Here is a 17,808-nt window from a genome sequence, read left to right on the forward strand (position 1 = left end):
CCCTCACGAAGAAAACCACCTGCTAATTGGATGGCACACATTCCACATCATCCCTTATCTTTATCTATAACCCAAACAAGCTTCTCTTACAAAACCAAAAAGAAATATATGCAGCATAACAGTAAAAAAAATGAACAAGAACATTACACAAGTAAACAATAAGGTGAGAGGTCATAACAAAGTAAATTATGAGGTTGAGAGTCCACTCTGTCATACTAGGAAGCCATTCAATAGCCTGATAACAGTAAGGTAGAAGCTGTCATGAGTATGGTGGTGAATGCTTTCAGGTTTTGTATCATGTCCTTGATGGAAGAGGGGAGAAGCGAGAATGTGCAGGGTGAGTGGGGTCTTTGATTATGCTGTCTGTTTTACTGAGGCAGCAAGAAGTGTAGACAGAGTCCATAGAGGGAGGCAGGTTTCCACAATATGCTGAAATGTATTCTCTGCAATTTTTTGTGGTTATATGCAGAGCAGTTAGGAAAGTGGGTAAGATGTTTTCTGTGCATCAATAAAAACTGGTCATGGTCAAAGGGGACATGCCAAATTTGCTTTGGCTCCTGGTGTCTATATGGTTAGAACTGGACAGGCTATTGGTGAGGTTCACTCCTAAAACTTGAAGCTCTTGACCGTCTCAACATTGACACTGTTGATGTAGACAGGAGTATACATATCACCTGCCTAATTCCTGAACTCTCTGACTAGCTCTTTTGTTTTGATGGTCTCAAGGGAAAGGTGATTATCATGACACCATATTACTAAGCTGTGTATCTCCTTCCTATATTCTGGCTCTCCTTTATGTGAGATACAGCCCTGTAAGGTGTCAACTTGCAGATGAAGTTAGAACTGAATTGGGCCAGTTAGCCATGAGTGTATAGGAATAGAGAGGGAACTGTGTGAAGCACCAGTGTTTCAAATAGTGGCGGAGATGTTGCTGCTTATCCTTGCTTATTGCAGTCTGTTGGAAGTAAGAGTATCCAGTTACAAAGGGAGTTGTTGATGAGTTTGTTTGGAATTACAGTATTGAATGCAGAGCTGTAGTCAATTAAAAAAAATAGCCTGATATAGGTCTCTTTACTGTCCAGATGCTCCAGAGATGAGTATAGGGCTAGCGGAATGACGTCCATATGGATATGTTTAAATGGCAGGCAAATTGCATTGTGTTGAAGTTGTCTGGGAGGCTGTGCAGTCAATGCCTGCAAAAACCAGCCACTGGAAGTATTTCATGATGGTGAATGTTGGAGGCACTGGGCAGTGGTTGTAGGTACTGAGATGACTGGAGTCTTAAAGAAAATGGGAACAACAAAGTGGAGTGGAGGGAAGTTTAAAAATATCTGCAAATATCTCCCCTCCCCACCCACCCCGCTGATTTGTACAGGATCTGAGGGCACGTCCAGAGGTACCATCTGGGCTAGAAGTTTTCTGAACATGACTTTGCAGGGATGTGGATTGTGTGCAGGGAGAAGGGATTAATTTAATTTGGTATATGTTTGGCACAGATATCACAGGCCAAAGTGTTCTGTACTTGTTTCTTTCTATGTACTCTGAGAAAGACAATGGTGCACAAGATAACTGGTATACTGAATGTATAATATCATGCAGATTGAATGGAAGATGTGATAAACATCAGCTTAGGGATGATGAATTCAGCATCTTAAACATTTTAAAGGTCTGATACTTCTAATTTAAATAGCTGGTCAAAAGAAAACAAGTAAACTGAAGCATTTTTATGTGTTGATGGATGAAGAATTACTGTAGATAGTGTATATAGATTCTGTTTCTGTTAATTTTTTTTTCTGTAGCCAATGTACATTGTCAGATTTTTTTTTAAAGCAAGGCATCAGAACTAGTTCTTTTTGTACTTTGGATGCTCAGTTATCATAGACCCAGCTGCTAAAGAATTTTAGATAAAGATAACATTTTTGCTTTTATAATGTCCTATCTGACATTCTCAGAAGGGTGTGATTAAGCTGTAATGCATACTTTTACTTCATTACATTAGGATTAAAATTGGTTTTCACATTTCAGGTGATGTCTACATGGCAAAAGATGGGAAAATCTGGAATTGCACTGAATGTCTGTCAGAGGGACCAATTATCGGAGGAACAGAAAAAATTGTAAGATTTAATTAAAAGATCTTCAATGATTAGAATGAAACAGAATGTATAATACCGTTTTACTTATTTGCTTATTTTCATTTGCATCTTTTGAGTTTTTTTACAACTGATTATTAATGCTTTCATAAGTTGGATAGTTGGATCATATTGTGGTAAAACTCTGGTTTAAAAAAATACTGTGGACTTTTTCGATGCATTGCCTGCACATTGTGGCACAGAAGTGAATGGACTTCATTGCTTTCTCAGCTGCTGGACTTGGGGATGAAGCTTAATTATGTTGAGTTGAGGAATTGTCAGATTAATTTCTATTGCTTAAATATGTTTTAAGATGATTCCATTTTTACTTTTTATTTTAGTGATTTTGATTCTTTCAAACTCTTAAAATAACTTTGGTAAAACATTTATGAGTTAAATAGTTTTGCTGCATAATATCAAAGTCCATTGTGGCAGTTGGAGGGATCCTCAGAATCTGCTGTCTGGTTACAGTTGCACACAGCTTTATCTGCTTTGATGGCTGTGGCAGAGAGTACTGGAGCATGATTTGTCTCAAGGACAACTTTAGGAAATCACTGGGTAGGAGCCAAGACCGGCTGTTAGGATTACCACATGGAAATTTTTGTGATGAAGGTAATTGTTGCCTGCTTACTGAACTGGTAAGTATTGTTGAATGTTGTACACTTGGGTTGTATTAGTGGGATCTTAATTGTATTGCCAAAGGGAGAGGCTGCTGAAATAAACAATAACCACACTATATTGCTATCCTGGACAATGGACTTCTATAAATCCAGAACATATGCTACCATGGTATTTTGCTGTTTATCACCAGTCAGTACTTTGCCTTTGATCTTTACACCACAGGAAGTGAATAACTGTTGATTCCTCTAAAAATCACCATAAGAATGCACGTTTTGGATCTGGAAGCATCAAAATAGTACCTTCCTATTTCTTGCTTTCATGAACTGAATAAAACAGAGAAATAAAGCTTGAAAATATGGGAGATAGGACTGAAGATCACAGGTATTATATAAAGGGAAAGAGAAGGGAAAGAAGTGTGAGGAAAAACTACATTGTCCTCTGTGGTTGGAATCTGGAGTGTTTTTCCTACAGTTTCAGTGAAGGCAAATTCTGTGATGTCATTGAAAAGGGAGTTGGATAGATATATGATAGAGAAACATGCAAGTTTGTGGAGAAAACTCTGTGCTATAACCCTACTTTGATTCTGTGGCAGTTAATGTTGATTCTAATAGAGTTGGATTGTTGATGATAGCTGAAAATGGTTGACATAACATCACACCTGTGGCAATATGGCATTTCTTTATTTTCTTGTTTCACAAGACTTCTTCCTTTGAAATGTCAGTATTAACAATTCTCTTTGTGAGATGCACTTACTTTTCTGATAACTATGCCTGGTCTTTCCTGCTGACCCTATTATCTTGCATCCTCATTTGTAATGTCAGAGTGATGAACACCACTAAATCTTTCCAAAATTTATGGCTGCGTACTCCACAATTAAATCCCATGTTCAAATATATATCAAGTGTGCACATCATCATCTGATCAAAATAGATTGGCATTGATCAATCTATTTGAACTCTCAGCTGAGATAAAATATCTCTTTGTGAAACCTCTGAGATTTCAGCATCATTTGTCTTGCAGTGTATTATATAACTCATTGTAATGGACAATATTCAGTAGTAGATGTAAGTGATCCATCTTTCTGCTTAACTTCTCCATATAATACTAGTGTATATTCTCTTATTTGCAAAATGTATGATCAACTGTTATTATTGTTACAATATCTAGCACTATTGAATGGCAGTGCTGTTCGTTGGGTGGATTTCCAAATAGTGCTTGAATGTGAAATGTATAACTCTAATCAAATCAAAGCTGTGAATTGAAAGTTTGAAAATAAAACATAAAATGCTGGAAGCACTCAGCCAGTCGGGCATCATTTGTGAAAAGAGAAACTAAATTACTAGTTAAGGTTGAAAACTCTTTGTCAGTTTTGCTCCCACCCCTAACCACTGTGTTTTCACTACAATGGATTTGAGTAATTGTATTTTGCACAAAAGATGCAGATACATTAAGGGTCACATTCCACAGTATTTCTGAAAGGTGGGTTGGACTTTAACTGATGGACACTAAAATCCTGCCCTGGAAATTCCTCGATGGCCTTTTGAACATGCGCTTCTCTTGGAGGCCATTGAGTTAACATTGATTAAATTGTTTTTAAAAATAAAAGTTAAAATGGTACATTTACTTCAAAAGTTTGAAAGTACTTAAAATTAATTAAAACATCATGAGATCAAATTTTAAAAAATCACTGACCTTTTCCTCAATGTTGACAATTCCGTTCATATCCATGTAAGCCGACTGCCCTGATGTAAAATTAATTATCTGGATGGAAAGTTCAATATGTACATATTTCATCCCTGAATTCTTTTGAGTGCCAAGTTGAGGAGCAGAACATCCCAATGCAGTGATACCTGACATCTGGACTATATTTCATCTCTGCCTCTCATTCTGGCATATGAATTGACCCTCTAATTGGAGATCACCAGTGGTTCTTTAGAATTGTCAGCAAAAGGTTAGGTGTAATGACTTTTTCTCTAAAGTTATAATTTCATTACCTTTAATGTAATGTTTAATTTATCATTGTAATCCATTAATACTGAAAATACTATTCTTGCTGAAGTCATTATTTTAAATTGCAAATTGAAGCTTTGTCAGAATGGCCCTTTTATTCATTAGGGTGCTACACTTCTTTAACAGACATTGCAATCTGGAAAAGGTTTATGAAGTCCAATCCAGAGCAAGAGATGAAGGATGGAGCCACTTAAAAAGATTCAGTGCTGATATACCAGGACTTGATGAGTAAGTGTTCTTTTCAGCATCACTGAATAACCCATACCTACTCTGGTAATTTGATGTTTTTTTTTTCTTTTCACCTTATGAGTAACCTATTTTTTTTCTACAAAGATACTAAATCTCATTTGATTTAAAATGCCCTTATCATATTTTATATGCGACTAAGAAACATCCATTTTGTTTGGCCTGTGAATTAAGAAATAAGAGTACAGTATATTCGTTGTTTCAAAATTATTTTGCAATTCAATCCAATAAAGGTTGAACATCTACCTTAATACAATATTCTTGCTGTCTTTCCATGTCCCATGAGGCTTTTTCTAACCCAAAATATATCATCTTTTACAGTAAAATACATAGTAATTGAACACAAACTTACGAGTTATGTTTTTAAATGATTTACATTCTTAAAGTTTGCCAATATTAAAATAAGCACCAGAAATAAATTATTTATTGTCACCAAACAATTGATACTAGAGCGTACAATCATCACAGCGATATTTGATTCTGCGCTTCACGCTCCCTGAAGTAAAAATTGAAGTAAACATAATTTTAAAAAAACTATAAAAAAACTTTAAAAACTTAAAAAAAAAGTTATAAATCATAATTAGAAAATAGAAAAGGGAAAGTAAGGTAGTGCAAGCCAGGTCCAGATATTTGGAAGGTACGGCCCAGATCCAGGTCAGGATCCATTCAGCAGTCTTATCACAGTTGGAAAGAAGCTGTTCCCAAATCTGGCTGTACGAATCTTCAAGCTCCTGAACCTTCTCCCGGAGGGAAGAGGGACAAAAAGTGTGTTGGCTGGGTAATGGTATGATAGTCCAAATTATGGATGATAGTCCAATAATCTTGGCTCAATTTTAAGCTATAGGATATAGGAGCAAAAGTAGGCCATTTCATCATGGCTGATCCAATTTTCCTCTCATGCCCATTCTCCTTGCCTTCTCCCCGTATCCCTTCATGTCCTGACCAGTCAAGAATCTAAACATGTTAATTGGACCAATACTGGAAACTAGACATTTTAAAGTTATCTTGCTTACAGGTTTTTACAGCATTTTGCTGTAAGTAGTGTGAGCCATGAGCCAGTCAGAAGATTTGATCTGCCTATATTGCTACAGCAGCCAACTTTGTCGTCTTCAGTAGGTGAAGATCAGAAAAAGGTAATGAAGCACTTAAATGTTACATATTTTGTTTTTCATTATTATTTGGAAGGTAGACCATAAGATATAGGAGCAGATAGACACTTGCCTCTATCATGTCTGCACCACCATTTCATCATGGCTATTTTATTAACCCATTCACCATTGTTCTCCTGCCTTCTTAACCTTTGATACTCTTAATAATCATGAGCCTGACAATTTCAGCTATAAACATACCTAATGACGGTCTCCACAGCTATCTGTTGTGATGAATTCCACAGTTTCACCACTTCCTGGCTAAAGAAATTCTTCCTTATCCCTATTCTAAAGGGGTATCCCTCTATTCTTGAGGCTGTGCCCTCTGGTCATAGACTCTCCCACTACAGGAAACATCTTCTCCACATCCTCTAGGTCTTTCAGTATCTGCCTCATTCAACTAATCTTCCTCATTCAATGAGAGATCCCCCCCTCCCCAATTCTATTAAACTCCAGCGAATACAGGCCCAGAGACATTAAACGTTGCTCATATGATAACCCCTTCAATTCCAGAATCATTCTCATGAACCTCCTCTGGACCCCCTCCAACGCCAGCCATTCTTTCCAAAACTGCTCACAATACTCTTAAGTCCAATCTGACCAATGCATTATAAAGCCTCAGTATTATATCCTTCCTTTTGAGTCCACTTTAAGTCCTCTTGAAATGAATGCATTTGCTTTTGATACCACCAAATCAACATGCAAATTAACCTTTAGGGAATCTTGCAGAGGACTCTCAAGTCCCTTTGCACTTCTGATTTCTGAATTTTCCCTTTGTTTAGAAAACAGTCTGTGCATTTATTCCTCTAACAAAGTGCCTGACCATATACTTTCCCTCATTATATTCCATCTGCACCTTTTTTTCGATCATTCTCCTAACCTGTCTAAGTTCTTCTGCAGGCTCCCTGGTCAAACACTACCTGCCCCTCCACCAATCTTCATATTATCTGCAAACTTGGCCACAATGCCACCAATTCTGTCATCCAAATCATTGACATATAAGGTGAAAAGAATCATTCCCAACACTAACCCTTGCAAAATATCACTAATCACTGGCAGCCAACCAGAAAGGACCCTGTTTATCCCTCCTACCAGTCAGTCCATCTTCTATTCATGGTGGTATTTTTCTTGTAATACCATGGGCTCTTATCTGTTTAGCAGACTCATGTGCAGCACCTTGTCAAAGGGCTTCTGAATATCAAAGTAAGCAACATCTACTGACTTTCCTTAGTCTCTCCTGCCTGTAATTTCCTCAAAAGTTGTAGGTGGATTGTGAAATTGTGATTGCTTATGCCCACTGTGTGTTAAGGCAGGAAATGCACAATATTTATTTAAAGGAATGAGTAATCCATAGTTTAATCTTCTTTGTTACATTGTTATTTTGAATCCACATTGGTATTAATATATCACAGTAGATTAAAGGACATGAAAGTAAAAAAATACCGAATAGAAGGTAATATGCAATGTAATCCTTTCTCTCTGCAGGTTCTAATTGATCAGTTTGCACATTTCTGGCATTTCTTTTTTTATTACTTTGACAGATGTATTGATTGTTACTTTCAAGATGTTATCAGAATGCAAGCAAATATGAATGCAATTATGTTTTGAAATTCAAACTGCAATGATTATATTTACAATTTCATGGAATTAGAAACATTTAATATTATAAACGCCCTTGCTATTTTGATGCATTAATACTGTTGTTATTCTGGTGAAAGATGGTTTCCAGTTAGTCATTGATTTGTACAGCAAAGAAAAGAGCCCTTTAGCTCATCACATACATAATGAATTTTTTTGGCTATCTGCACAAATCTCTTTAGCCTGTCTAAATGCCTCTCATCACTGAAGTGATATCTGATTTCACCACCACTTCTGGCAATCTTTCCCCATAACTAAAGTCCTCCAATCCAACAACATCCTGGTGAAGCTCTTCTGAACTCATTCCCAGCTCAGTAGTGCAATCAGAACTGCTAACAATATTCCCAAGTGCAGCTTGACAAGTACTTTAATCACAAACAAGAGCAAATCTGCAGATGTTTAAAAATCCAAGCACCACACACAAAATGCTGGAGGAACTCAGCAGGCCAGGCAGCATGTATAGAAAAGAATATTGTTGACATTTCTGGCCGAAACCCTTCGGCAGGACTGACAAGTACTTTGTACAGTTCCATTATAATATCCAACTCTTCTGTGTGCAGGCATATGAATCTAACTATTAATACGATTGACCTGTCATGCCACTTTAAGGGACCTAAGGACTTAACTCCGCTCATCAGCATTCCATAGTACTCTACTGTTTACTGCATCTGTCCCACTTTCTAAAGTGCATCACTTGTTGGGATTAAATTCCATATACCATTCTGCCACCCAGCTTTCCAACTTTACAGCTTACATTAGCAGTGGACCAATCAATTCACGCAGAGAGAGAGAATGCTTCGCACAGGTCGGGGAGATAAGTTTTAAAAAGGAGCGTTTTGCAGGGCTTAGTGCATTAGCGGCAGACCAATCGATTCGCTATTCATTAGCAAGAGCAAATAAAAGTAAAGCCGGGTCAAAGCAGGGCAGCCATTGTGAGAGTGGACCATTGTGGGAATGGGAACAAGGCTTTGGCGAGGAGTAGCAGGTAAGGCTTTTGTCGTGGTTGAATAAAAAGTCAATAAATTGCAGCTAATTAAATAAAGTAGGGATGATGCAAGATCAGGTGACGTGCTGTAACTGCATGATGTGGGACCCCATTGTGGTTCTTGGTGACCACATCTGCAACAAGTGTTGGAACTCGGGCTCAAAGCTGACGACCTGGAATCTGAACTTCAAACATTGTGGCACATCAGGGAGGGAGAGAGTTACCTGCATGCTCTGTTTCAGGAGTTATTCACACATTGGATTAGTTGCCTCAAATTCAGTCTGTGGCCTGGGACAAGAGGGTGTGACTGTGAGTGAGGGTAGTGGGATCCAAGAAACGCTGCTAGAGGAGCATCAGCCCTTGAGCTTGTCCAACAGATCTGAGGTTCTTGCTCCCTGTGTGGATGAGAGTGGGGTCAGTAGGAAGATGAACAACCTAACTGTGGCATCGTAGTCAGGGAGCCATTTAAGGTGGGGGGGGGGGGGAGGAGAGAGAGAAGAGAAATGTGGTGGTAATTGGAGATAGTATAGTCGGGGGAACAGGCAAAGTTCTCTGTCGCTAGGATAGAGTGTCCCGAAGACTGTGTTGCCTGCATGGTGCCCGGGTTTGGGACATCATATCTGACCAGCAGAGAATTTGTAGTGGGAGGGTAAAGGTCCAGTTGTAGTGGTCCATGTGTGTAGCAACAGCATAGGTAGAACAAGGAAGGAGGTTTTGCTGAGGGAATTTGAGCAGCCACGGACTGAATTAAAAAGCAGAACCAAAAAGATTTTAATCTGGATTACAACCTGAGCCCTGTGCAAATTGGCAAAGGGAATACGTAGCTCTAGGAGAAGTGTGTTTGAAATCATGAGAAATTGGCACCAGTATTGGGGAAGGAGGGAGCTGTTCCAATGGGATAGGCTCCACCTGAACCATAATTGGACCTGGATCCTAGCAAATTGCATAACTAGGGCTGTGGATAGGGCTTTAAACTAAATAGTCATTGGGTGGGTTCTACAGATTGGAGAAGTGTGGATAAAGTAACAGAGAAAAGTGTGGTTAAAGATAAAGTAAAAGCAAAAGATAAAGAGAAAAGTAAGAGTGGAGTGGAGTGGAGCAAAATTAAGTGCAAAAAAACATTTTAAAGATTTTAAAAGCACAATGAGTGTAAGGGCATTTTATCTGAATGCCTGTAGTATTCAAAACAAGGTCAGTGAAATTGAGGCATAAATCAGTAAGTAGAAAGAGGTATGATTTAGTGGCCATTATAGAAATATGGTTGCAGGGTGGAGAGGATTGGGAATTAAATATCCAAGGATATCAGGTAAAACGGAAGGATAGACAGGAAGGTAAGGGATGTGGAATAGTGTTCTTAACTCAGGATGAGATCAGGGCTATAGTGAAAGATGATGTAAAATCTAATGAGCAGAATGTTGAATCCATCTGGGTAGAGATTAGGAATAGTAAAGGAAAAAAATCACTGGTGGGAGTTGTCTGTGGGCCACCAATTACCATTACAGTGGCACAGGCAATAAACAGAAATATCTGAGGCACGTAAGAATGGAACAGCAGTTAGTGTAGAGGACTTTATCTTGCACATAGATTGGCTGAATCAAGTTGGTTGAGGCAGTCCTGAGGACTTCATAGAATGCATGTTGCTGAACCTACGAAGGAACGTGCTATTGTAGATCTGGTCCTGTGCAATGAGACAGGTAAAATTAGTGATCTTGTAGTTAGGGATCTTTAGTGATCACAGTATGATTGAGTTTCTCATATAAATGGAGGATGCAATAGTACAATCTAAAACCAGTGTATTATGCCTGAACAATGGGATGAGGGAGGATTTGGCTAGTGTAGACTGGGAACATAGGCTATGTGCTAGGATGGTTGAGGAACACTTTCAAAGAGATTTTTCACGGTGCTCAACAAAAGTATATTCCATAGAACGTTGAACATAGAAATCTACAGCATATTACAGGCGTTTTGGTCCACAATGTTGTGCCAACCATGTAACCTACTCTAGAAACTGCCTAGAATTATCCTACCACATTGCCCTCTATTTTTCTAAGCTCCATGTTCCTATCTAAGAACCTCTTAAAAGACCCTATAGGAAAGGAAATGGGAAGAGGCCAGAATAAAAAGGTGGGAAGAGGGGAAAGGGGCTAGGTAGAAGTTGATAGGTGAAGCCAGGTCAGTATGAAAAATACAGGACTGCAGAGGAAAGAATCTGATAGGAAAGGAGAGTGGGCCTCAGGAAAAAGGGAAAGGGAAGGGGACCCAGAGGGAGGTGATAGGCAAGTGAAATGAAGTAAGAGGCCAGAGTAAGGAATCAAAGAAGCAGGAATTTTTTTTTTACCGGAAGGGGAAATTGATTTCCCACTCTGTGTCGAGAAATTTACCCCTGACATTGCCCCTCTACCTACTTCCAAGCACCTTGTGTTAGCCATTTCAGCCCTGGGAAAAAGCCTCTGGCTATCCACACGATCAATGCATCTCATCATCTTGTACACCTCCATCAGGTCATCTCTCATCCTCTGTTGCTCCAGGGAGAAAAGGCCATGTTTATTCAGCCTATTCGCATCAAGAATGCACTCCAATCCAGGCAACATCCTCATAACATTGGCTGCCGGGGCTGGGACTTTCCGAGCTCCACAAGAAGCTGGTGGCGTTACTTCCAGGTTGGTCTGTGGAGGCCATTAGGAAGAGGTTATAGGCTGGTCTCCTTCAGCGGCTAGCCGCTCTTCTGTTGCCCTTGATGTCTCCCTTGAAACGGGACCTGGGAAAACTTCCGTGGAACCATCTGCTCCATCGAGTCCATTGATTGATGCTAATGAGGACTCTGGTTGGAGGAGCAACACCTTATATTCCATCTGGGTAGCTTCCAACCTGATGGCATAAAAATCAATTTCCCCTTCCAGAAAAAAAAATTCCTGCTTCTTTGATTCCTTACTCTGGCCTCTTACCTCATTTCACTTGCCTATCACCTCCCTTTGGGTCGCCTCCCCCTTCCCTTTTTCATGAGACCCACTGTCCTTTCCTATCAGATTCTTTCCTCTGCAGTCCTGTATTTTTCATACTCACCTGGCTTCACCTATCAACTTCTACCTAGCCCCTTTCCCCTCTTCCTGCCTTTTTATTCTGGCCTCTTCCCGTTTCCATTCCTGTTCTGAAGAAGGATCTTCACTGTTGATTATTCTTTTCGATAGATGTTGTCTGACCTGCTGAGTTCCTCCAGCATTTTGTGTGCGTTGCTTTGGATTTCCAGCATCTGCAGACCTTCTTGTGTTACCAACTGTTTAAGACTCTTTCCGCCCCAGCTTATGTTTTATCAGGTTTCCCAACATGGACAAATACTTGAAGGAGAACCACGCTTTTTACAGATGCCTAGTTTTGAGTTGTGGATCTATTTTGAGTCTTGTTATTATTTAGTATAATAGTATTGCCATTGCCATACAATGTGAAGAAAGATGTTTCTGATGTGAAGGAGAGAGGATGGCATCCATTTGATATTAGGGCAGAGATTAGGAGAAATGTTGGCACCAGAAACAGTGGCTAACCCCAACGCATCGTCTGACTGTTGTTGCTGACACAAACAGCACATTTTACTGTATGTTTCATGTACATGTGACAAGTAAAAAGCTAATCTTTAATCTCTAAACTACTTCAGAACAGAGATGAGGAGGATCTGCTTTTTCTGGAGATTTACAAATTGAAGATTAATCTGTGGATTTGTATTTTTTCACAAATTCCATGTGGGAATCTTTGTTCCATTAATCATGTTATTAGTAGTGATTTATAAAATCCCATGGGTAAGTTACAGTTACCTTAACAATTGTAATGTGAAGGTACACTGTATCTTCTTCCAATACTGCTAATATTTCTGTTTCTTTATTTGGAGTTAGCATTTGTTCACACTACGTCACATAAATTGATTTATACATTCTACATTTGTTCCAGATTGTGATCACAATCATTACAGGACTGCCTGGCAGTTACAAAGAAGAACTTTGTACTTACATTGTTAACCTGAGTCAAGAACATGGAAGGTCAGTAATTTTTGCTTTAAGTATATAATTTAATGTACTTTTCATAACTTATTTAAAAATAGATGCGCAATAAGGAAGGTTCATGTCCATAGTCGTTCTGCAGGTGTTGATCTGCTGTAGCAACAGTCATTAAGATATGCACAATGTCGATTCTTCATTTGACATATTACTTTAAAAGTGGTGGATTAATATTTGAATTAAAAGTGTTTCCACACCAAGAAGGCAAACTGAATTGTGTAGGAAACGATGTAAAATATCCAAATTAAAATTTGCAGTATATTTGGTTGTCCTTCTCAAGTTACCTTATAAAACCATGTATAAAGAAGAAAAAAATAATACAGATACTGGAAATCCAAAAGATAAACAGTGTCAAGGATACTCAGCAGATAAGGCAACATCTGTGGAGATACAAATAAATAAATTTTAAATTTAATTTCATTCATGTTTTAGTTTTTTTTTGGTTGTATGAGCCAAACAATGTTTTTTGAATTTCAAAATGCATGGCATCAGAATGAAGTGCACAATCATATTACAAGTGTAACCCCCGGGTCGCCTCAGGCTCGCTCAGCTCGTTCTCGTCTAGAGGGAGCAGCCTTTGGCCCCGCCAAACTGGGTAATCAGCTTATGTGGATGCTGTGTGATGTCCCCGCCTCGCCAAAGAACAAACAGGACACCATATGCGATTAAATAATTACAGCTTATAAAGATTACTATAAGTAATTAATAACGATACAAGAAGGAAAAGAAAATAAAGAAAAGGCGCCAAACTTATCAAAGTTCAAACCACTTCGTGCACAACCATTGGAGCTCAATTACTGAAGTCTTCTGGCCACCATTTGGTCCCCTCTGAACACCTTGACTCGCAGCTGAGGACCACCCGAAGTAGTCAACCAAGCACATCTATCTTTGTCTCCTCTCCATGGGGTACCTCCTGGCCTTGGACCCCTGCTTGGGGTCCATTCCTCGCCCAGTTTACAGCATTGCTTCCTCTCTTTCACCCCCTCGCGCCGATCTCCCCAAAAGCCCGCCAGCAATAGCTTACAGACTCAGAAGAAAGAACAACATTAATCCCAATTGGTTTACAAAGGAATACAATTCTTGTTATCAGTAAATTTTAATCCAAACAAGCTTCCAGCACACTCTCGCAACAAAGAAGCATTCCTACTTTTAACAAAACAAAGAAGCCATTTTGATTAACATACGCAGTAACAAAGAAAAAGAAGAAACCCCCTTTACACAAGGTAAAATTTGTTGGAAGAATTTAAAGTTTTTAAAACATGAACTCAGTAATTATCTAACATCCCTGAATCAGAATTATGTTCATTCTACTGGCATCTAATTATTGTCCTCTTTTGTTATAGGTGGTCAGTTTACCGACAGATGCCAGATAATTGTGAGCCATTCAGTTACAATCAGATCCACCGTTTTCTTTCAAGTGTTCTAGAAGCACAGAGAAATAGAACTATTCGCCAGTCTGTGTACTCAAGAAAGAAAGTGAGATTACTGATTGTCACACCAGGGTAAGACTGCAGGATTGAATGTGTTGTAATTAAATGCACGTAGCATTTGGAATAAGGTAGATGAACTTGTGGTGCAATTACAGATTGGTCGGAATAACATTGTTGGTATTACTGAGGCGTGGCTGAAAGTAGACCATAATTGAGAACGTAACATCAAAGGATATACTTTATATCGAAAAGACTGGAAGGAAGGCATAGGCGGTGGTGTGGCTGAGTTGGTTAAAAGATGGAATTACATCTTTAGAAAGAGGTGAAATAGGGTCAGGGAAAGTTGAATCTTTGTGGGTGGAGTTAAGAAACTACAAAGGTAAAAAAATAATAATGGGAATCATATATAGACCTCCAAATAGCCAAGATGTGGGGTTTAGATTACAAGAGGAGTTGAAAAAGGAATGTAAGAAGGGTAATGACACTATTGTAATGGGGAACTTCAATATGCAAGGGGATTGGGAATACCTACAAGGTAGCTTTTTAAGAGCAACTTGTGCTTGAGCCTACTTGGGGAAAGGCTATCTTACATAACCCAGATCTTACTAGGGAGCTTCATGTAAAGGAACCCTTAAGAGGCAGTGATCATAATACATTGAATATATACTGCAGTTTGAGTGAGAGAAGCACAATCAGTGCCTCAATAGAATAAAGAGAATTACAGAGGCATGAGTGAAGAGTTTGCCCAGGTGTATTGGAGGAAGATACTTGCAGTGATGATGGCAGAGCAGAGGTGATTGAAGTTTCTGGGAATACTTCACAAGGCACAGGATACCTATCTCCCACAGAAGAAGTAGTTCTCAAATGACAAGGGTAGGCAACCTTGGCTGATGGGAAGTTAAGGACTGCATGAAAGTCAAGGAAAGGACATACAAGGTAGCAGAAGTGAGTAGGAAGTTAGATAATTGGGAACCTTTTAAAATCCAACAAGAGGCAACTAAAAAGCTGTAAGAAGGAAAAAGATTAAATATGAGTGCAAACTAGCCAATAATACAAAGCAGGATACTAAAGGTTTTATCAATTATATAAAGAGTAAAAAGGTGAGAGTTGATATTGCACCACTGGAAAATTATACTGATGAGGTAGTAATAGGGGACAAAAGAATGGCAGATGGACTTAATAGGTACTTTGCATCAGTCTTCACTGGGAATGGGAGTGAGTTCTATTACAAGTTCAAAAGGTCTTAAGGTGGCTTGGTCACCTGGATCAGATGAACTACATCCCAGAGTCCTGAAAGAGATTGCTGTAGAGATAATGGATGCATTGGTCACGATCTTTCAAGAATCATTTGATTCTGGCATGGTCCCGGAGGACTGGAAGATTGCAAATGTCACTCCACTTTTAAGAAGGTAGGAAGGCAAAAGAAAGGAAATTATAGACCAGTTAGCATAATTTCAGTGGTTGGGAAAGTGTTGGAGTCTATTGTTAAGGGTGAGGTTTCGGTATACTTGAAGACTAATGATATTTAAGTCTAAGTCAGCATGGTTTCTGTGAAGGGGAATCTTGCCTGAGAAGTCTGTATTCTTTGAGAAATGAACAAGCAGGGTGGACAAAGGAGAGGCAGTGAGTGTCATTTACTTGGATTTTCAGAAGGCATGCCACACATAAGACAGGTTAATAAGATAAAATCCAATGGCGTTACAGGAAGGGTACTGGCATGGATAGTGGAATGGCTGACAGGCAGGAAACTGCGAATGGGAATAAAGGGGTCCTTTTCTGGTTGGCTATCAGTAACTCGTGGTGTTCCTCGGGGGTCAGTATTGGGACTGCTACTTTTCACATTGTTTATCACTGATTTGGATAATGGAACTGATGGCTTTGTGGCAAAGTTCGCAGATAATACAAAGATGGGCAAAGGGGTAGGTAGTGGAAGCAATGTGATTGCTGCAGGACTGGGCAAAAAAGTGGCATATGGAATACAGTGTTGCAAAATGTACCATAATGCATTTTGGTAAAAGCCATGGTGCTGACTATTATCTAAATGGGGAGAAGTTTTAAACTTCAAAGGTGCAGAGGGTCTTGGGAGTCCTCGTACAAGACTCCCAGAAGGTTAATTTACACGTTGAGTCTGTGGTAAAGAAGGCAAGTGCAATGTAGGCATTAATTTCAAGGGGGATAGAATATAAAAACAAGGAGATAATGCTGAACCTTTATAAGACACTAGTTAGGCCCTACTTGGAGTATTGTCAACAGTTTTGTTCCTCTTATCTCAGAAAGGATGTGTTATTGTAGGGAGTCCAGAGGATGATTCTGGGAATGATGGGGTTAACCTATGAGGTGTATTTGGCAGCTTTGAGTCTATACTCACTGGAACTTAGAAGAGTGCGGGGGGATCACATTGAAACCTTCCAAATGTTGAAAGGAGTAGATTGGAAGATGTGGAGAGGATGTTTCCTGTGGTGGGGGTATTCAGAACCAGAGGGCGCAACCTAAAAATTGATGGGTGACCTTTTAGAATAGAGGTACAGAGGATTTTATTTTTAACCAGAGAGGAGTGAATCTGTAGAATTTTCTGTCACAGACTGCAGTAGAGGCCATGTCTGTGGGTATATTTAAGATGGAAGTTGATAGTTTCCTGATTGGTCAGGGCATCAAAGGATAAGGCGAGAAGGATATGGGGTTGAGTGGGATCCAGGATCAGCCATGATGGAATAGCCTAATTCTACTTCTATGGTCTTATGGTGAGTATAATTTGTGGTAGCTGGAGTGCAAGCACGTTCCATTGAAATGTAAATCTGGATTTTTTTCTGATGAAATGATGTAAAATAAGCCTTGTTTAACTGAGATATTGATGTCCAATGGTGTTCCCATCATTAATGTACAATACATGGCCAGCTATAGAACCAGAATGGAGATTGAAGCTTGCCCAGTCACTGTCATAAAGGAGTAAAGCATGACAGCAAGCTCTTCAGCCCATCTTGTCAGTGCCACCCAGATGCTCACCTTTGCTTGTCCCATTTGCCTTCAATTGGCCCATGTCCCTCTCATACTTTCCTATTTAAGACTTAGCCAAGTTTCCTGTCTCAACATATTCTCATTCCATTATGCATTCAACCCTTTGCCTGAGTATCCCCTTACCTTAAATTATGCCCTCTAGTTTTTGCTTTTCTTTCCCTCGGAAAAAGACATGCATTCAGCCTACCCAAATGCCATGTTTTGGTTCAGTGGAGCCCACGTGCACTTCATAGTCATTATTAAACAAATATTACCAGTATAAATGAGAGCTTGCTTAACAAATTGGAACGTATGTTTTGTGTGTTGCAGTCATTTGTTGAAAAGTAATTTTCAGTGCAAATGCCTGCAATTAATCTTCTAGATACACGGATGTGATTGACGTTGTGCAAGCTATCCAGATGCATCCAGACCCTGACGTTCAGTCTTCATTTGTCATTGGTGCTGTCACCACCTGCGTTGACCCACAGTGCTCAACTATGGAACACAGGTACCGTTTGAAATTGGCGGCTTAAATGATATAATATTTCAAAGGACACCTCT

At 39.3% G+C, this 17,808-nt stretch overlaps 1 protein-coding gene across 3 annotated transcripts in view; it reads left to right on the top strand.

Annotated features, from left to right (window-relative positions):
- Positions 1-17,808, top strand: part of dnaaf9 (dynein axonemal assembly factor 9) — a 144,777-nt gene that overhangs the window by 104,162 nt on the left and 22,807 nt on the right. For all 3 annotated transcript variants that reach the window (XM_059965717.1, XM_059965715.1, XM_059965718.1), the window contains 6 exons: positions 2,026-2,114; positions 4,887-4,988; positions 6,022-6,139; positions 12,717-12,805; positions 14,167-14,325; positions 17,630-17,755. In XM_059965717.1, the coding sequence (XP_059821700.1) occupies positions 2,026-2,114; positions 4,887-4,988; positions 6,022-6,139; positions 12,717-12,805; positions 14,167-14,325; positions 17,630-17,755 (683 nt within the window). The remainder of the gene's footprint in view (positions 1-2,025; positions 2,115-4,886; positions 4,989-6,021; positions 6,140-12,716; positions 12,806-14,166; positions 14,326-17,629; positions 17,756-17,808) is intronic.

This window comes from Hypanus sabinus, chromosome 3 (genome assembly GCF_030144855.1).
Source record: "Hypanus sabinus isolate sHypSab1 chromosome 3, sHypSab1.hap1, whole genome shotgun sequence".
Taxonomy (NCBI): domain Eukaryota; kingdom Metazoa; phylum Chordata; class Chondrichthyes; order Myliobatiformes; family Dasyatidae; genus Hypanus; species Hypanus sabinus.